At 33.0% G+C, this 22467-nt stretch overlaps 1 protein-coding gene across 1 annotated transcript in view; it reads left to right on the top strand.

Moving 5' to 3' along the window:
• The first annotated feature begins 496 nt into the window (after window positions 1-496).
• Rh5 (Rhodopsin 5) overlaps window positions 497-22467 on the top strand; it is a 32591-nt gene continuing 10620 nt past the window's right edge. Inside the window, exons 1-6 of the mRNA XM_089633574.1 lie at window positions 497-516; window positions 1768-1959; window positions 6519-6734; window positions 9523-9653; window positions 10360-10499; window positions 13907-14097. Of these exons, the coding sequence (XP_089489700.1) occupies window positions 497-516; window positions 1768-1959; window positions 6519-6734; window positions 9523-9653; window positions 10360-10499; window positions 13907-14097 (890 nt within the window). The remainder of the gene's footprint in view (window positions 517-1767; window positions 1960-6518; window positions 6735-9522; window positions 9654-10359; window positions 10500-13906; window positions 14098-22467) is intronic.

Below are 22467 nucleotides of genomic sequence, written 5' to 3'. Positions count from 1 at the left end.
TACTGGCAAATCAGCAGTTACTTTGAATATTGTTCGTTCACATCTCATTAATACCAGTAGAAAGAATGTAATTGGTAAGAAACCTTCGTAATTAAAATCCCTCTACCTTCCTAACACACTTTCTATAAATCTCTTATCGAACAACTATTAGCAGTGTACATGTGTCTGTAAATAAATTCTCTGATTCCTCTATTTATTGCATTAAGTACTTATCAGGCACGAATGTCCAGTACCTATGAAGCTACAAAGCCTCGAGTCCTATAAAAGACGCCTGAAAACTTTCAGTAATTAAGTGAGAAGCGACTTTTCAAGTCGGACTGAACTCACTTCAGTCTGTTTAGTTGCATAAATATTTTCTGCAGAAATTAATGGAAAAATAATATTTAAAAACCTTTTTTCATCCAGTTTATATCTAATTTGTTTTCTCAGCCATTTGCACATTATTGTGATAAATAAATTTTTAATTATGTTTATGAATTTAACTGAATATGGGCCGATGGCGCAAGCCTTCAGAGGGTGAGTACATTTTAAACAATTTATTAAAATGTTTTCTTAAAATTTATATTACAAACCATAAAGAACTTTTTTAAATTTTTAAAGCACTGTTTTTAATGGATACAGAATTATTTTTTATTTGAATATTGAAGTGCGTTATTAAATCAAAATATGACTCTAGTAGTTGTTTGTTGGTAGATACGAGTGAAAACAATAACTTTCAAAGTTTTTTTATAAAACTGGCTAAATGTCTCTACACATTTATATTAACGGACAAATATTCAATTTAATTCTGATTAAAGTAATTTTTTACACTCTAAAGTAATGATTTATTCTATCTAATCATCCAGCATTTTAATTTAAATCCTGTTTTTTTACAAACTTTTTTTCTATATTTTCTTGTGATCACCAGTAAGCTGAAAGGAACATAAATTATGCAAAAAGAATCCCTTGTTAAATACCGAAAACACTTCAAGTGCCTATCATTCTAAAGGCTTTTTAACTACGGTGCCTTCATTAAAAATGAAAAGTCGAATTTAAATAAAGAGTCACAAAAAATCTTATTTACCAGTCCTTAAGATCTATTCTATAAGTACAATATTTCATTACGTGTCTTATTTCTCAGTCACTTAGCTTAGGTTGGGTAAGGTTAGGTTGGGGTAAAGTTTTGAGGTCGTAAGACCTTTTTGAGATATACAATTCCGTAATACATTATTTTGTTGAATTTCATAAGGTTTATCCGGCGTTTTAATTTTTTTTAAATGATTGAAATACGACATGATTGAAAACATCGACTTATATGCATGGATTATTTATATAATCCTTTTGGAAGAAATTCTCTAAATGAAACCCTATCAAAATCCCTTGAGTAGTTTAGAAGAACTAAGTGTACAAATAGAATTAGGCGGATAACGACTTTATTCTTTACTATTCAGATATAATAAATAGGTAGTTTGAATCTTATTTCCGAGCTTCCAAGATATATTACATACAAATATGTATCGTATTTCCCAGCCACTAAGATATACTGCATACGAATATGTACCTTATTTCTCAGCTACCAAGATATATTACATTCAAATATTTACCTTATTTATCAGCTACCAAGATATATTACATTTAAATATGTATCTTACTTCCCAGCTACCAAGATATATTACATACAAATATGTACCTTAGTTCCCAGCTACCAAGATATATTACATACAAATATGTACCTTAGTTCCCAGCTACCAAGATATATTACATTTAAATATTTACCTTATTTCCCAGCCCCCAGGAGATGCCCCCGGAGCTGGTGCTTGGTTACAACTACCCTCCGGAGTATCAGGACCTCGTGCACCCCCACTGGAGAAACTTCGCAGCCCCCTCCAAGTACTGGCATCTCGGACTGGCTCTCATCTACATGATGCTCATGACCATGTCGCTGCTGGGGAACGGGATTGTCGTGTGGATATTCTCTACGTAAGTAACCATCATCGTTATTATTTATGTTGGATAAAGGCAGAACTGTTTTGTAATATTATGTTTGATAAAGGCAGAATTTTTTTGTAATATTATGTTGGATAAAGGCAGAATTGTTTTGTAATATTATGTTGGATAAAGGCAGAATTGTGTTTTAATATTATGTTGGATAAAGGCAGATTCTTTTTGTAATATTGTGTTGGATAGAGTTGGGAACTTCAATCTAGCTCTGGATCTTTGCAGTGTTTCCGATATGAATGTGTTAAGTTGGAATCGATCGGAAATCAGAAATATTTACTGCAGCATATTTGTTGTTACAGAAAGAAACTTAGTGATGATCTTCAAATAACGTAAGCTCTGTAATATTTTGGTGTATAACCGTTATATAATTTAATATATTTAAATTTAATGAATTTAATGTTGATGTTATAAAGTCAAGAACTAAAATGTACGCACCTCAGGCTGACATTCATCTACTAACACTACGTATTTTTAGGTAATTTCCAAAATTACATTAATTTCTAAAAAGCTACAGCAGGTACATAATGAACTATGTAAAACTGTTATAACTTGACCATTCCGTTCCGATTTCGGTTCAAGATGGTGACCGTATTAAATATTAGCTTTTTATGCCGCCAGAGTTCGCATAATCGTATTTTCTAATACGGGCCGTAAAATCTGAATAATATTATATTATTATATTATATATTATAATACCTACCGACCTGAAAAATGTTCCAAAACAGTATTTTCATTGAGATGGTGACAATCCTGTGAAAAAATTATACAACTCCTTATTAGAAATTTTTAAGAATTTTACATAAAATATTGATGGTTTATAATTAAGTAGGTAGGACTTAAAAATCTTCTAAATTGAAAAGAGATTTTGGTTTTGTTTTATTAAATTAGAGAAAACTGGAAACTTACTATTTTGGACGCGATGTCTACGTTTACAGAACTTCTAGTTATTTATTACCGTGTCGCAGTTGAGGAACGGAATAATGGGGTATGGATATGCAATTACAACTGTCTGTGTAATTGCTTTAAGCCTGTGACAGACCACGCTATAAGCGCGCTTTATTCTTGTGGCTTGGCCTATTTCAGCTTATCGCTCTCCATACATTCCCATTGGGATTGAATGACGAGCGATATACTGAAATAGGCCAAGCTATGATGCATATAGCGTGATCTGTCAGCCCCATTATGGAGTATATCAGAGATAAAAAAATATTACGGTATTTGTTAAATCCTAGCACTAATCGGAGATTTCCAAAAAGTTCAAGCATTCTCTAGCCCTAGTACATGTTGCTCATAATCAAATGATAATATTTCAAATAATACTCGGATAAAAATGAGTATGGCTGATTTATTGAAATCCTGTTGAAAACGTACTGACAATTAATTTCCTGATAAAATATTAGTCCATTTAGAATTTATCGGAACACGTGTTAATGCAGCTATGCTTTTCCTGAAAAAAATAATGATGATTTGCAAAATTATTGAATTTTTTAGGAACACGTGTTCCGCCGTCCTCATAACACATTCGCGTTTTACTGATTATTTGTTAGGAAATCTGCCAATTTATTTTTTAAAGGCCTGCATCCCCGTTTTTAACAGAAATACGAATAATTTGACCAATTTTGAATAAATTAATAATACAGGATGCAAACAAACAGTGCAGTTTTGAAGGGCCGTTACATCCCGTATGGTGGAGGTATGAACCTGGGAGGGGTCTCATTGTCTCAGGGTCGTTCCGTTTTCAGTCGTTACCATGGTTTGATTCGGCAAACACAGGGGCTGCGCCGTGCGCACATTGCTTCACTCCTTTGGAGAACTCAAGGATCGAATTCGGGTGAAATCCTCGCTATATCCGTCGAAATATGCGGACGAAAACTTCAGAAATCTCCTTCATCAATATATTGCTGGTCGGGGCTATCATATTTCTGATATCATCTTCGGGACTTGATGCATAAAACGGCAAGATGTGCTAAATAAAATAAAACCCCATTTGTGTTGCACAATTTCAAAACTGCACTGTCTGTTTTGCCGCACCCTATATATTATATCAGAAAGTTTTCTCCGTGAACATTTTTAAAATCGGCTGCAGCTTAGTGTCAGATCCAAAGAGTTAATTTTTCTTCGCCCAAAAAAAATCTTGAAAAAATAACTGCTTACTTACATTGTAATTTAATACATTACTTTTACAAAAGCACCGCGTGTTAAAGCAGCTTGCAGCCGTGCATAATCAGCAACAAGTCATCGGTTTCATGCTTTTACCCAAAGCTAATAATTCATTTTGATTTAGTGGTGGAAATCTAAAAAGCGACATCATGCTACCAACTAGTACAATATACTCGCAAGGGCTGAGTCGGAAAACCACGTATCATTCAGTAAAACACATTTACTTGAAGCTTTAGAGAACAAAATACATGTATATATCACCCAAAAAAATCTCAGTGACTGAGCTTAGGGAAGTTCTGTTTTAACCGTTTTTCATTTCGGCTGTCTGTAAATTCGGTTGTACCATCCGTCTCCGATTCAAGATGGTAGCCGTTTTAATAGTTCATTAAATGTTCTTTTTTTAAATGTGATATCGTCGTGTTTATTTGTACTTACTTATTAGCATATTTTTTGTACTATGGTACCTATCTGTCTGAAGATATTTTGAAAAAAAAACGTTTTTTGGATATAGTCACGTTTCTTTGGAAAAATTGTATAATTCCTTAGTTAAAATAAAATGTTACATAAAACGTAGATTTGTAATTTAAGTAGGAAAGTATTTAAATAATTGCTTACAAATCTTATGGTTTTGGTCGCTAGGTATTGTGTTCATAGAACTACAAAATATCTAGAAAGTATAAAGACCAGATTCTCGCAATTTTTTGGTTTGGCAATTTTTACATTGTTAATGAAAACCAGTTGAGTACTTTGCGCAGTAAAATACCGAAATAATAAAACATTTTAAAAAATCGGTTCATCTATACATGTAAGTTTACATATATTTATTTATTGTTCCTGTCTCGCTATTGAATTATCAATATCATTACTGCACCACGTACCTATTACTCGTTTGTATCAGTTATTGGTGGTCGTTAAATTTAGACTGATAAAAATTTGTTTGAAACAGTTTCAGCATTTATAAAAAAAAATATAGTTTGCAATAATCGATTGAAGTACAACTGTTCAAAGCTTAATGCTAAGTTGATTTATTTTTCATATGTGCAATGTGTAGCTTACTTCAAACTACGTAGATACTCACCATCAAAATTATCGGAAATGTCAAATTTGACGTGACTGAGTGTGATATATCCATGCGACTTGCGTCTGTTAAGGGCAGTGAAATCCAATATCTACCAACACAACTATCTCTCTCTCTCTCTTTGAATACGGGTTTTCCTTTCAAGCAAGTGATGCACCCACCACTATTTATTATGCATACATTCATTAACAGTGTGAGCACCATCATAAATTATTGAAAATAGGAATGCAGTTCTTATTTTAAATTACACACAATATATGAAAAGTACCCTAAATGTATGAAACTTTGGATAAATTACCGAAAGGTTTGTTTGTAGAATTCAATTTCCTCCATTAAAATTTATCATTTTAGACTCTATCTTATATTGTCACTGCATAAAATACATTATTTATTAAAGCTGGGTCGATCGATAATTTTACACAATCTCTGGCGAAGTGATCGGTTGGAGAGTACCTGCTCTTTGATCGGGTATTTTTACACATGGAAAACATGCATTAGAATAGACACGAGAGATTGATGTGAAGTCCAAAGTACCCGTCGTTCCCGAAACACGAGTACCCGTCACCCGATCTACTTTTGATAGCCTAAATTTCCATATGATTTAGGGAGGCGGGTATGGGTACCGCCACCCCGAGAACCATTCATTGGATAAAAAATACCTCCACCATAGGTCATCATGTGGTTCACTACGTTTGGTGAGGTGTGTCTAGGTCTTGGTGGCGGATATGTCTGCTTACCAACTGCGTGGCGGGCTGGATTGGAAGAGGCCGGTTGAGTGAAACCCTTTTACCTCTTCATTCTCTCCGTGGATTCATCTGGACACAATGATCCTCAGATTCATTCCGGCCATTCATACCCTTTCCTTCGCAGAACCTCCTATGGCCGCTCGTCACACCAGTTCTAACGATCATTTTTTTCTGGAAAAGTAACCCAATCGCTCATTGGTGATTCGTGTTTGGGTTACAATGATCCTACGGAGAAAAATGAGTACGTCTTCTTTATCAAAATACTGTAAAAAATGTGACTGTATGACCATTTCCTAATAATACATATTAGTCATTCAGAACATATCTGAACCCGTGTTCCACGCAGGTGAGTTTGTCCGGATAAATATAATGGACGAGATGCGACCATATTATTATTTTTAAGAACAGATGTTCCGACTTCCTCATAACATATTCGTGTTTTACTGTTTGTTATGATATTTGTTATATGCCTCCAGTCCCGTTTTTCACAGGAAAACGAATAATTTGAAAGATCGGGTGGTTCACAATCGACCAAGGAATTATTGACTTTTCAGGTCCAAATCATTACGGACAGCCAGCAACATGTTCGTCATCAACCTGGCGCTGTTCGACCTGCTGATGATGCTGGAGATTCCCATGTTCATTGTCAACTCCTTCTCGCAGCGCCTGGTGGGCTACGAAACGGGATGCAATATCTACGCCGTGTTGGGTGCCCTTTCTGGCATTGGGGGCGCAATCACGAATGCGGTCATCGCTTTTGATAGATACAAGTATGCTTTTATAGTGAACTAACTTATTGAGTTAAACCTAAAATTGTAATATTTAATATTTAATAATTGAAAACAATATTAAGCACTCTCAAAAGAAAACGAAAGACCCGAAATGATTCGGTCGCATCTTCGAATTGAACCAAGGTAGTGCTCTGACCACTAAGCTAATTCGACCATACTTCGGTCATTTTAGCTACCAATATTATCTTCATTAACGCATATTTTGGCTGCTATCTTTATGAGTGGTTGCAAGATTCTATCCGAATTAAATTACAATCTATATAGTGTCTTAGATAAATTGAAATCTTCCTCTGTCTTTTCTGTTTCATATTTTTTTCTTCCGAGAGCGGTTAATATTGCCTTGTGATTAATTTAAATCGTAATTTTCTTACGTCACTTTATACATGTCATATTTCAATGGAAGCAGAACAACCTACGTATTTATTATACGATCATAATTCAGCTAGTTTTATTACATAGGGTAAAGTGCACACACTTTGGGAGGTGATTCCAAATGTTTTTTTGAAATTCCGATATTTTTTTCCATACAATAATGCTTTTCCATAGAAGAATATTATTTTCTCCATGCAAACAATTCAATTTTTGTACCTGAAAACTACCTTAAAATACACCATGTATACAGCACCAGAACAAAAGCATTTTTATCATTAAACTATCAATTTACTGCCCACATAGAAAAGTGATTTAAAGACGTTGCTTTTGTTAAAAAAAATATATATATACATATATTAATTTGCAAGGCATTATTTTAAATATCTTAGAAAAAAATCTTGCTCATAAAAATTATCTATAAAAACCTATTTCATCGAATTTTTATTGGCAGTTATTAATGGCACTTATTCATGTTTGGCAGATATTTGTGGAATTCAAAACAATTATACAAAAAGATACGAGTAAACTAAATAATTTTAAAAAAACCTTTAGTTCATTGAAAAAGCAAACACGCGTTATGCCCATTGTGAAAAAAAATGCAACAAAAATATATGTATTTTTATTTTGGTTCAATGGCGATAATTTATTTATCGTTTCCATTCTTGAGACTTATTTCCAATTAGAAGTCGTTTTAGTAAAATAAGATTGTATTTTATAAAAAAAAAACTAAATACCGATTTGTAATCATGTATCAGATAAAGCAATGACTTACTCAATTACCCTAAAAGTGCACACTCACTACAAATTTTGAATTACAAAAGTAGGTACCTACATTTATTTACAACTATGATTTCATTTGTTTACCAACGCAGACCCGTTAAAAATTACGGGGTACCTCTTCTAATTGTTAGGTTGGAAGTGTTATTGCATATTAGATAAAAAAAAGAGCAAACTTATAAATTTAAACAAAATAAACCATATTTCAAGTAGAGAATTTTGCTAAAAGTATAGTATATACTAGTGGGCCCGGGCAGACGTTGTCCTTCCACAGACCGCCTTCTATTTAGTATTTATTTATTTATTTTTATTTAAGTGCATAAAACAGGCATGGTGCCCAAAAATTTACATACATGGATGTTTAAATACATAATAATAACAAAATGATAATAACCAAAATAGTAACAAAATGAATAAGCTAAATATGCAGAAGTAAATAACAAATAAGAATGGATAAAAGGAAAACAAATATGTTCATAAACGATTTGTTATTGTCACACCTGTACTGGTGAGACACTGATTAGGTAGGTACAATGTTGCTTCTCTTTAAATAAAGGGCTTCATCACAATATCAGCTTAGTATGATTAAAGGTAATACGTTTTTTTTAAGTGTTCAAATTGGTCATTAACAATTTCTATTTCATTCTTAGAGCCATGTATAATGTTATAATTTTTTAATGTTTGCGGTACAGGGGAAAAATATCCTGTATTTGTGAGGTAGGCTTTAATATAGAAAATGTCTTTCATCCTCCTTGTTGATTTTCTTGATGGTATATTGATGTTAAATTGAGATAAAATGTTTGGTGTATCAACTGATGCATATATAATTTTGTGTAGAAGCAGTACGTCAGAGAGTTTCTAGGGATGTTTTAGCTACTGTATTACGCATATTGAGAAAATACCACTAAAACATCGTTGCTTCTTCAGGGAAGCGTTAAAATCAGCACTGAAAATCCTTATAATTGCATTCAAAAATATTGGGGTGAGGGTGTAGGCAAGTTAAAATTCGTGGTTGTGTGTATTTTAGAATGAAAATTCGGAATTTAAAAATTTTGATCTCGACAACAGCGCCACCTATCGGGTCCGAAACTATATATCCTATATTTTAAGCTGGAACCAACCACACACATTTACTAAACTTCATTGATATCGGTTGGGCTTTTCGGATATTAGCATGTACGAACACAGTGACACATGATTTTTATATATTAAGATTATAATATATGTAGGTAGTTACTTTAATTGCTTGTCTGAATTATTCACACAATCGGTTCTAATTTTGAAAGTGACAATTACAATATTTTATTTTAAATATTGTATAATAATAATAATATTCGTGCCATTTCACTTCAAGTGCGCATATTGTAGTTAATCATGACACTTAAATTCAAAACAATTCAACTGAGTTCACTGAACCAGAGTTACAATGACAGACAGACCTACAAACGAAATTTGTATTATTATTTTTTTTTATTTAAATCTTCATTATCTTCAAGACAATCAGTTGACGTCAATTTAATTTGTGATGAATAAATGTACATAATTCACGTAATAATGTCATTAGTATATTTTCAGCATCTACTTTTGATAATTCATGATACTAATTGACTTTAATTAGGACTATCTCTTGTCCTCTCGACGGAAGGCTAAGCAGAACCCAGGCAATTATCCTATGTGCCTTCACGTGGGTGTGGGCGATGCCTTTCACCATATTACCGCTGATTAAAGTCTGGGGAAGATTCGTACCAGGTAAACTCAAACGGAAATACATATATTCCAAATACATAGTTAGTCCCTTTAGCCTTAAACCCTTACACTTAGGTACTGAAGACCTTGTTTTTAAGCATAACCTATTCTGAAAGAAGAACGTGTCGGTAATCGGTACCCGCTGAAAGGATCTGTGTCCGCCCGATTGTGAGTTGATCGTCCTATCCTCGGACTATCGACCAGCTAAATTTTCAAGATAATAATTTGATGTTTTCAGAATAATACCACTGATTAAAATTTCTTTATTATTTTTTTCGGCGTAAATTAAGAAATATACCGTATTATGCACTGAATCTTCATAATTCATAGTGGTTTTTTTTAATCCGAGTTATTTCTAACGTTATCATATAGATTATGTTTCTTATTTCAATGCGATACCGATATTTCCTATCGCAGTATTACCCCTGAAGTTTTTGGTCTCCTTACTTTTGCTTTTAAACCTAACCATTTTATATCCTTCTAACTTACGAACATGCAATATACTATCTATTTTTCTAATTTCGATGCGAAAACGTGCACAATAACCGCTGAATAAAATCTAGGGAAGATCTGAGCTACATTCCAAATAAACTGAAACATACCCGAAATACTAATATTATACTAATAGCTTTTGAAACTCCGAGTTATTTTTCATTTTCAAACTCACGTCGTTTCTAATGTGTGTACTAATTGCTTTTAAATATTTCAGAGGGCTTTCTGACAACGTGTTCCTTTGATTTCTTATCCGAAGATCAAGATACCAAAGTGTTTGTGGCGTGTATTTTCACTTGGAGTTACGCCCTGCCCATGTCACTCATCTGCTACTTCTACTCACAACTCTTCAATCAGGTATAATTATAGTTTACATACATTATTACATTATTCATATGGATTTTACAAGAACCCTTTACTCCCCCTTTTTCATAGACCGTTTAACTTAACTAGCACTAGTCTTCAACTTAAATTATTAATCAACCTGTCATGCTTTGAAATTCATTGAAACACGACGTTTAACAGGATTCCATGTTTTATCATTTTCGAATATAGGGATTGAACTCTTTATGACTAAAAGTATTTGCAAGAAAAAAAGAAAATATTAACTTTGTATCGAACTTAAAACGGGGAATACTTCCACAAGAGCTTGTGTAATAGGTTTCATGGCACTGACTTGTGAAAGAGACCAAAAGCAACCAAAAGCGCCAACGACATATGGAAGTCAATGATTAAGCCGTATTTTCGTATATACTACATTAAAATAGGTCGGTAAACCAGAACTCCTGACCATTTTTTGTTACTTTGAGACGGCACAATTTTAATGCAAATTCAAATAAGCAATTTTTGACATTCGTAAGTATAATTTTTCTTTCCAAATAAATAACAGTAAGAAATTTTATGTGACATATTGAACATCATTTTCATTATCAGGAAGTTATAAAATGTTTTAAAATACACTCTTGGATTAGAAAGGTGGCTAGCTACATTATTTATTTGTTTTTTAACAATTGGCACACAAGTTTTCATTAGGCAGCGCTTTTTAGTGCCTCAGTAACATGTAAATATTCTCCTTTATTGTAGAGACCTTTTTTGAATAAATGTAATTAATTTGATTTAAAGTGTTAATATTTGTGATTACGTTAACAGACAAAATAAAATAATCAACCCCATATCAGCGACTATTCCGTGTAAAAGTATCGTTGACTTTCATTATTTTTTTAAATTAAAGATCTTAATAATAAAATAATATGTTGAAATTTACAATCAAGAACTTCTTAATCATTAGATAATAACGAAGAATACAAGGTAAAAAATTTTTTCAGGGATCACGTTTTATCAGATAATTGCTCACATGTTAATTCTCTCGCAATCCGCCCGCCTTCCTCTCAAGAGGAAAGTTATAATTGCCATTAATTGAGAGTATGAACGCTTCAATTACTTTTCCACAAACAGGTTTTTTTCAACCGATAAAATCAAGATAGAATATCCGAGTAATATTAATAATAAGTCAAATATTCACAAACCTACAAAAAAGTTTAAGATATTCTTGGTCTTTTGACGATAATAATGTAATATTAAGTAAATTTTCGTATTATTATACATCTAATGTTATTTCAATTATTATTCAAAATGTAACCTTCTGTTACCTACTAGAGCAGCACAAATTTCAACATATGTACCTACCCTCTACGTATTCATAATATGAATACAGTTTGAACATTACTAAATGAATTTTGACCTTATGCCAGAAATCAGTTTGCTGAAGAAGTAAAAGCTGCCTAATGTTGAGGTCTGACCTTCTGACATGATGTAATTATCACACCTGTCTCAAATTTTACGGTCACTGTAGACGGAGAAAAATTACTGATGAAAAATATTTCTAATTTATTAATAATTTCTCAAATTATTCGTAATCCAGTTAAAAACAGGATTGCAGGCCCTTAACGAATGAATCGATAGGTTTCCTGAAAAACTTTTAGTAAAATACCGATTTATTATCACGATTTCGTGTTAACACTGTAACATGTGTTCATAAAAATCCAAAAAATTTCGCATTTCGTCATTATACATTATCAAGATAAACCGCAGGTGAATGAACACGTGTTCCGATATTTTTACGAATGTAACCGGATAAATCATCACAATGATAATTCATCACATCTTTAAAAAGTTATATAAAGTGATGGACAGTGATGAAACAAAAACTTTATTAACTGGGTTATGTAGGTTAGGTTAGGTTAGGTTGAAAAAATAAATTTTTCATCATTTCTAATGATTTTATATCACTTTTTAAAAGTGTTTGAATTGTCACTGTGTTGAGTTATTATGGAACCTTTTACGAACGTACTAAAATTTTATCAGGAAACCAATAATTTTAAGAGATTTTTAATTTCATCACTTTTTTCTACGTGTGTTTGTTCTAATATTACTAATATGGGACCCATAATTCAATTCATACATTTTGATTAATATTATATGATTCTCGTAAGCTCGAATATTATTAATTATTATTTTTTTGGTAAACTAATGTTTAAGACAAGATTTTTTATGCATAGCACAAAGGGTAACAATTATTTTACAAGCAATAATTATTCGCCTGAAACACTCATTCACATTGAAAAATCTCCTGATAAAAGATACATGACGCCAACGGGACTCGAACCCGTGTCCCTTAGATTTCCGGTCGACAGCTCTGACCACTGAGCTATGGCGGCTTATCTCTTATCCGCGAAATAATTCAATATATACTAGTGTTTCATTCAACAATTACTGCTTGTTACATTTAATTGTTGAATGAAACACTAGTATATATTGAATTATTTCGCGGATAAGAGATAAGCCGCCATAGCTCAGTGGTCAGAGCTGTCGACCAGAAATCTAAGGGACACGGGTTCGAGTCCCGTTGGCGTCATGTATCTTTTATCAGGAGATTTTTCAATGTGGATAAGTGTTTCAGGCGAATAATTATTGCTTGTAAAATAATCGAATATTATTGATTGATAAGAGTTATGTGAATTATAATATTTGCACCCCACAAAAACCCTTTTTGAAAGTCTGCCATCTGAGTCCTTCTTTGACTGGTTTTTCATTATTTTTCGCTGGTGAGTTAATTGGTACTATCGATCATTGTCCCTTCTTGCGACATAGCCGTAACAATATTAAAATCAAAACGTATTATGTCATGTGGTTGAAACCATTCTAACGTACATGTTACAATGTAATGCCACTTAATCAGTGAATAGTGCTGAATAATCCATTTTATTGAATTTCATCTACGTAATATGGATATACCAAGTTTTTTTTCTTCAAAGGCATAATTTTCGTACACAAACAAATTTTTATTGATACAATCTTGAAGAGGTCGGTATTATAATGAAAAACAGAATGCCAAAATAACTAACTATTGACGATAACATTTCGACTTTTTCGAATAGGAAACTTAAAAGACATAATCAATCGAGTATGTGACACGCTGTCAAAATCTCGGTTCCATTGCAACTCGGGGCAGTGGCAATTTAACACACCTTTGAAAAGTGATATCAAATCAATAAAAGTTATGAAAAAAATTCCTGTAAACCTAACCCTGTGAAACCTATTTAACCTAGTTTTTTCATCAATATTCATGACTTCATAACACTTTTCAAGAGTGTATCGAGGTGTGTTGAATTACCAATGTCCTTTGTTGCCCGGTTACCAAAATTTCACACATGATGCAGCGATGTTTATCAGGTTAATAAGTGAAATATTTCTTGTGTTTTAAGGTTCGTGCCCATGAAAAAATGCTCAAGGATCAAGCCAAGAAGATGAACGTGAAGTCCTTGGTGGCTAACCAGGACAACCAGAAGAGTGTTGAGATAAGGATTGCTAAAGTGGCCTTTACTATATTTTTTCTCTTTATCTGCGCATGGACACCCTACGCTATCGTGGCTATGATTGGAGCTTTCGGAGATAGGTACAAAAATATCTTATCCATTTGATTATGATTTCAGATTTTCACGGGGAAAAGTATTATTAGCTCCACACAGAAGGCCCTGAGGAAAAATATCCCTCAAGGCCTATGTCATATTGTCTTTTTGGATGGTTTTTTAAGGAAAGGAAGGAGAGGAAGTGATATGAGGGGTGGGTAAGAATCTGGGGTCAATGTGTCCAGAAGTAATGGAAGTATAAAAATATCCCTCTCGGGCGGGAGAGTTCAAAAGATCTCCCTTAACCATGTAATGTCTCACCTTTTTGGGTGTGAGAGTAATTTTATATAATTCCTTTTTGTTTCAAACAATATAGAATTTTCTTCTCTCTTGGCTATGACCGATGTTTAATTTTTTTTTTTTTCTAAGGCTTTGCATATGTGTTCGCTGGGATGGAAAATTCCTCCCCTACAACACATAAGCCTCCATGAAAATTGGACCCTCTTCTTTGATATCTACAGAAAGCTACTTAAAGCTCTCTTGTACTATATATCTTTATAGACATATGTACTTAACTAATTAATACGTTATTTACGATCTTGAACGCAAATATACCCGTATTTATATTGTAATTAAATTCCATCAAACGTTGTGTAATTTTTTTGATTTATGATATAGGATTTTAATTACTTTCATTTTTGTGGTAACCCCCTTGGTTCTGATCGAGGTGTTGAGTTAAACAATTTAATTGGTCTTTCCATTGCAAACCTAGACTTAAATGAATTCCCTGAATGAGCTAACTTTCCTAATGTAATTATTCTGATTCCCTGCACCCTAACAAAGTCGTAGTTAAACGCTGATAAAAGATATTATACATGTTTATTTGGACAGGTAATTAAATATAACTCAAATGGTTAATTGTTAGTAAATTTGATTTTGGTGAACTTTTGTGTCCGTGTGGCACCACTCCTTTATGATTCTGCTGCTATAAGGTACATGTAAAGATTGATTTAGTAGGTTAATGTAATTAGTTAATTGCATATTTGACGAACTCGGAATAGCCCATTTGCTGGCATAATTTGGCTCCAATCCTCCATCAAGTAAACGAGATGATCGGGAGTGGACTAGAAATTTGCACAATCCTTTGACACGGCTCCTTGATTGATACCTAAGTTATCGTGTCCCAAGAAGCCTTCCACGTCATCATGTACTGCATTCAAGTTTCCCCCCGGGTCCCGATACCCCCAAATTCCGACACCTCCTTGGACTACAATTTACTTAGGGCGAACCGGTTTCGTCCTATATACAATCATATACTCACGGTTGGTGTGGACTTACGGGTCGTGAATCCTCATTCCACGTCTAAGAGAAGATGCGAGAGTAGTCCATAGGACCTAAAATGCAAGCTGTATGCAGGTCCGCATCCTCCAATAGACAGTACATACGAATAAATATATGTATACATACAGTTTGGGAAAGGTTTATAACTCGCAATACGAGGCTATCTACCTCGCATCCCGAGCTCGGATCTCGCGCCAAGAACTCTGCGAAGCTCTAGGTCTGGTAACCGAATATATACGTAAGAATAAGGTTATACTAATAAATACTAGTAAAATAAGATCATATTTGATAGTTTGTTTTGGAGAGCTATCGAACTCCAGGCTTTTGTTTGTTTGGTTTTGACGTTTTTATTTAAGAGAATCGCCATCTCTATTGGATTTGGTTAATGGTCTTGTTATAGGAGCGACCACTGCCTCCTATTGATGCACTGTATTTGTTTTAAATTTTACCTCCAGGGTTCAACATTAATTTTTGTTCATCCTATCCCGTGATTTTCCAATTGTTTCAAGTAGTTGATTGCCACATTAGAGAGTACTCGACCCTCAAATATCTCAGGCAACTGATGGGGTTTTGTATGAGCACCCAATCAATAATATTCAAATGTTTCGTATAATTATTCGATATAAATCTTCCTAACCCGTGATTTTTCAATTGTCGTTTGTGATTGATAGGTATTTGAGCGCACGCAGCTTCCAGCTGGTTCAGATAACTAATAAAAATCTATGCGACTATCTAATCAATGATATTTAAATGTTTTATGTAATTTTTTGATGTAAATCTGGCTAACCCGTGATTTTTCAATTGTCGTTTGTGATTGATAAGTATTTGAGAACACGCATCTTCCAGCTGTTTCGGGTAATTAATAAAATCCTTTGTGACTAACTAATTATGGCCAAAGTCGTTTCCAAACTATGCGGTTGACCCAATTCTCCAGTGATCCTTTGTTTTGTAAACAAATAATATAAACATCTCCTGACACACTAACCTAAATGTGAGATTTGTTTATTTTAAAATTCCTTAGAAGTCATTTGTGCCTCTTTACTTTTATTGCGCACTATTTATTAAAATATTTTTAAATCTTTTATTGAAGTTAAACTATTTATTTCATTTTTCGAATTTAGTAAACTTACTAGGTTTAATTGAAGAATAAATATAAATATATATTTAAGTACACAGATCTCTATTGTCAAAATATGTTAAAAAAGAGTACATATATTAATAAATAAATATAAAATATATGATTCTACATAGTCTGGAATATTAATAAATACATATTTTCTTTTCCAATAATATAGATATGTCCTCGGGTAGGTATTAAAAATCGCTACCATTTCGATGTTTCGATTAATAAATAAAATACATATATATAATTACATTACTCATATATATATTCTTTATATACAATATTTTATTTTATATTTATAAATATATATACAAATATACAATATACATATATTAATGTGTAATTCTTTGTTTTGTTGTTTTAATTTAATATTCAATTGATATACTTCCACTTCACAGCCCTTCTGTGTCTCCTGGGACCTGAAAATTATTTATAAAAGGAAAACTCACCCACGTCAAGGTATTTCCGGTCGGGTAGTACACAACAACCTTGATGAAGAAATCCTACCTAATTAATTGTATTTTTCAACTAATTTCAAAATAAATCTTTTCGACTATTTATTCCTATTTAATATTTTATTCTCGCTTGAATCGTATAAATTAGCTGATATTTAATTTTTCTTCCGAACGAAATTCTAATTCAGAAAACCCGTTGATTTAATAACACCTTTCTAGTTTAGGCTTTTGAATGATAGCTGTTTCAAATTCTTTTTCGAAATGATAGACTGATGATTAAAATTCCGGTTAAAACGACAAACACTTTTAACTCTGTCGCTATACGCACGATGGATTTTAATTGAACAATTTATTAATTCTAAATTTCTTTTTATCTAAATTGATAAGAAAATTTATTCCAAATTGGGCAAACTTTTAATTTACTCGACTATTAATAAATTAAATTTTTTCTAACTGTTAATTTTAGAACAAAGGTTTAAACGTTTATTATTATCGAATCCTTTTTTTTTTGTTTTTGTGTTTCTTTTAACCTAAGATGAAGTATTTATTACTATTATTATTATTTTTTAACCAAATTGACGTTAAATTATAATCTATTTTTAAATATCAATACGCGATCACGTTCACTTTAGATTAACGATAACAAACTCTTAAATTTAATTTGAATGTTTTCACTTTGAATGAAATAATTATTTTTAAATTTTTAATTAATTCACAATTCACTTTTTGCACTTCACTTAACACTTTTAAGCACTGAGTTTAAATTATATTTATTTTCACTGTTTAACCAAATTAAACTGATTTATTAAATTTCACTGACTCTAGCACTTGCACTTTCCACAAAATTTTCCTAAGTCCAGGGACTTGTTCAGAATTTAACACTTAAATATTTTTCACTGTTAATCCTACCAAAGACGTAGTACTGCGACGTAAACTCCGTTTTCAAAATCTCGACTGACTGTCCTCCTGAGTGATGAGTTCCATCTTTTATACCCCTCTCAGGTTCCAAAAGACGTATCTGAATGTCTCTTGATGCTTAATTCTATCTCCTATCAACTCGTAAATCCAAACACCCCTTCCATCAATATCGAATGTGCTCCCATAAGATGTTCTGCTTTCCGGCTCTGGGCGGTAGTTAGTTTTTATCTCACAAATCTAAGTCGATAGGGTCCGAATCGGGTAAGTCTGTGTTAATCGCCCAAGCTCCCTTTGTCCTCTGTTCATACAAAAATGTAGTTAGAATCTCATGATTTTGCGTTCCTTTTTTTTCTCAATTCGCGATAGGTCCGTCCTCAATAAAATATATACAGATCTCAATTTTATGCATCTCGTGCGAAAATTGTTTAAATCCATGTCGAAATCTTTACTACGCATTTTTGAATTTCGATTTGTTTAAATTCTACTTAATTTTATTGTTCCTTATATGGGCTTTTCCATTTTCACCAGTACTTTCTCTCTTAATGCCGCAGATTTGAATTTTTCCTTATCTTCTTGGATTTTCTTTTATCCGCGACGTTTTCTTGCACAATTTCTTCTTGATTCTTATGTCATTTCTCATAACTCTTATAATTACTCATTTTCCAAGTCGTATTTATTAATTTCACGGATAAATTCGAATTGTATCGCTTTTCTCCACTTGGATTATTCTTTATCTCCGTTCTTTACCTTCCTTTTATCTTTTCTCCATTTTTCCCGATGTGTGTGGTCTGCTGGGAAATTTCATACTTCATTTATTATAAATTAATATATAGTTTTCCACACTTCTATGGGAGATATACCTAATTTGACTCTGGGATATCTGTCACTTTTATTGCCTGATCCAATCTCCGCCCCATCCTCCATCCCTCACTTACAAGATTTCACATAAATTATATGTCTGGACACCTGTTTACGTTTAAAATTTTGGTACCAGACTCGTAAATTTAGTTTAATTTCAAACCTATTAATTTTTATCTCTTTTGACTAATCTAAATACTTCCATAAGGTCCACGTTAAAGTTAATCGCTTTTCTAATCGTTTATTACCTTAACGTAAATAAAAATCATGTTCGGATTTCGATTGTTTACCCTTCAAAATATACATGAGACCGCCAACCTTTTGTCTTGTTTCGATCCCTCCGTAATATTGGGTAACTCTAATATATATCTAACCTAATAATCATGAAAATGTCTACTTTTCCTGAATCTAATCTATCGATATATGTTTAATTTTACTGTCTTCTTCTAATACTCAATTTTCATTTTCCTAGAACCTTCGTAGCAGTCCAAAATCCCTGTACTATCCTTCCATTCGATCGCCGCACTTTTCTAAAAGTGTATTTTTTTTGCGAGATTTTTCATTCAAAATTGATTTACCAATATGTCCGTTTCATCTTAAATTGATAACGATTAATTTCCATTGTTTCCAACACTCACTCCTCTCTTTAGTACGAATTTTATCGAACATGACACCCTCCTTCTATCATAAATAATTGCACTACAGTTGAAATTCCGCCAGTAACTTTCCTTCGCTTTTCCCGTCCCTTTTTATACTATCACGTTTATAAATTTTCCATTGCATTTTCGTGCGTGTGTTTTTCAATTTGTAAAATCTTCAAAGCACTCGATTTCAACGGTTCGCCATCACCTAAATGTCTCGGTTATTGTAAACATTTCCAGGAGTTTGTCGCCTTGAACGTCAGTGTTTATGCCATAGTGCGTTCACCTCTAATTTTTGTGGGAACGGAAATGCAATTAATTATCTTTTTTAATGTCGGGTCCAAGGTTCAATCCTTTGTCTTTCGTAGACACACCCCCCTTCGTTCACTGATTGGTTACTCAAAATTTTTATAGCTCTTTGTTTAGATCTATTGGTTGACAACCTTCATTGTTTATTTTTAGGCCTAGAAAAGGGGAAGCCCTGTCTAGTCCTAGACGATTTTACGACCTCTCTGCTTTCGTCTTAGAACCTCGATATAATTTCAACTATTACAGGAGCCTACCGCAAGCAAGCTGGATCAATTCTTTCTCCGCCAGATGTCGTTAGCATGTCCGTTTTCATAAATAATTTGCATATTTTCTTGCAGCTATGGTTTATCTGTTTTTCTCTCACTGTGATTTAAAGCCTTTCATCACAGTTCCCCCCTCTGAACTCAATTTGCTGTGGCTAACGTTGTATACTACTTTAGACATCGAAATTGTGTTCAAAATGTAGTCTAGCTTTTCTCCCCCCCTCGTTCAGTTATTCCTTTTCCTACATCACTTCCTGTTATTTCCTTTCTCTACCTCACTCTATCCTTCCCTATCTCTCTCTCCATTCTGTTATTTCCTTTCTCCCCCCCCCTCATTCTGTTATTCCCTATCTCTCTTTCCATTCTGTTATTTCCTTTCTCCCCCCCCCTCATTCTGTTATTCCCTATCTCTCTTCCCATTCTGTTATTCCCTTTCTCCCCCCCCCTCATTCTGTTTGGATTGTTAACAACCTTGACTTTGAATCACATTGTATTTTCTATTTTCTTTTCGCGTAGATATTATTTTATGGAATTTTCTCTGATTTTGATAAACTCAAAATTAATCTCTTTTTTTTTCTGGGAAAAACACGCCCCTCGACTCGCGTGTTTAGGTGGTCCTCAACCTGGTTGGACTAAGACCTCCCTCTTCACAACAAGCGTTTCTTGACGTTTTATTCTTCAATCTTTTTTTTTTTCTTTAATGAAAAATTTTTTTTTTTTCAAATTCCAAACTGTTGAGTACCCCTGCTCCGTGTTATCAGTTGCTGCAAATTCCAATTCTACGCGCTTCCGTTTATTATTTGTCTAGACCATTTTATTTATTTTCATTCACTGTCAAGTGGCTTATCTCGGTGCCGTCTGAATTGTAATTTTTCTTTGAAATTGAAAGTTGAAATCACAACTAACACTCTTGTTGTTTCAAAACAACACTTATTTGTTTGATCTATACTTGATTTAAGCTCCGATGTTTGTATTTCATAATAAGTGTCCGCAAATCCTAACACTTTTATCCCGTTAGATAAATCATAATTTATCTTTTATCTTTATCCAATGTTTATCCTTATCTATAAGGATTATTTACGTTATCCTTCGTTTCATCTGAATATCACTTTTATCTTATCCTTTTTCGCTTTGTTTATCTTAATGTGTCACCCGTTCGTTCATAAAGGACCAAGTTGGTTTACGTTTAAAATTCCTTCGCGTTGAATCCAAGTCGTAAATTTCTTACTTTGTTTATATTCTCAAAGGCGCGAGGGTTAGTTTTATAAACAATATGAGTCCTATTTTGTGGGTTCACTGTCCCGTCATAATGAATCGTGTTTAATTGCTTTCGTTTGTTTACGTAACGCAGTCTGTTGCATGCGAGCACTTTTTCACTTTTATTTATATTTTATTTATTGATCAATTATATTTTTAATATCACTACTCTATTTTTCCGTTCTCTGGTAACAATATTTCTCTTCTCGTTTTTCTATTTTTTTTTTGTTTTTTTTTTTTTTCTAGATTTTTTTCTGTGTTTTGTCACCTGGCTGTTCCTGTAAAATTTCAAGTTCGTTTATGACTTTCACATCACTCTCTTGTATACCCTCGTCTTGTTTGATCTCCGAATATGTTCTAGCCTCCCCCTCTGACTGACCCATATTTTCACGTGCCTTCAAATTCTCGACTTGTAACGAACTTTTTCGCGATCGTTTGAAGAGTTCATCACCTAAAGGAACTGTTTCGGGTCTTACCTTCTCGTCATCGAGTTTTCTTTTCTCTGCCATATTTATTTATCGTTGAGTTCAAATCTATATTCAATTTGCAAAATTTGTAAATTCTATTATGATTTTGAAATACCTAACATGATTTTTTTTTTCCAATAACTATCACGATGTTTCCTCTAAATAGGTATATATATACACATATATATATCCCATCATAAGCATTCGTCAACGACATTAAAATCTCGAGCCGACTCTGAATTGTATTTTTTTCTTTGAGATTGAAGGTCGAATTCTCAACTAACACTTTGTCTTTTCAAAACAACGTTTATTTGTTTGGCCTATACTTGAATTCTTTATCGAATCCATTGACTGAGTTCTCTGTGTCTTAAAATATGTTTTAATAGTCAACAACCTGATCCGAATGTCAACAAAATTATCATGAGTAAATCTTACGTTATTTCAACTTACCCGTTTAGATGGTAAATTATATTATGTAAGATTAATCTTACCTCACAAAACAAAACATCAAATGTTTCACCCTCATTAATGTCTCTGCCGATTATCGAGATTTGTGATCCTGACAACAAGTATCTACATTGGCGGCACGTAGCGCGACCATTTGAATCTAACACGTGGTCCTAATGATTAACTATGATGTAATACAATTACACTTTTCTATTTTGATATTATTGTTATTATAGATCTATCTATCACATGATATGGGTGTAATATTTCCGCCATTTATTATGTTATAACATGATCCTAATATATTACACCCCAACATCTCAAAATAATTATTTTTC

Source organism: Hesperophylax consimilis, chromosome 7, assembly GCF_061612785.1.
Source record: "Hesperophylax consimilis isolate HC1 chromosome 7, BYU_Hcon_1.0, whole genome shotgun sequence".
NCBI classification, from domain to species: domain Eukaryota; kingdom Metazoa; phylum Arthropoda; class Insecta; order Trichoptera; family Limnephilidae; genus Hesperophylax; species Hesperophylax consimilis.
This window is presented reverse-complemented; position numbering and strand designations above follow the sequence as displayed.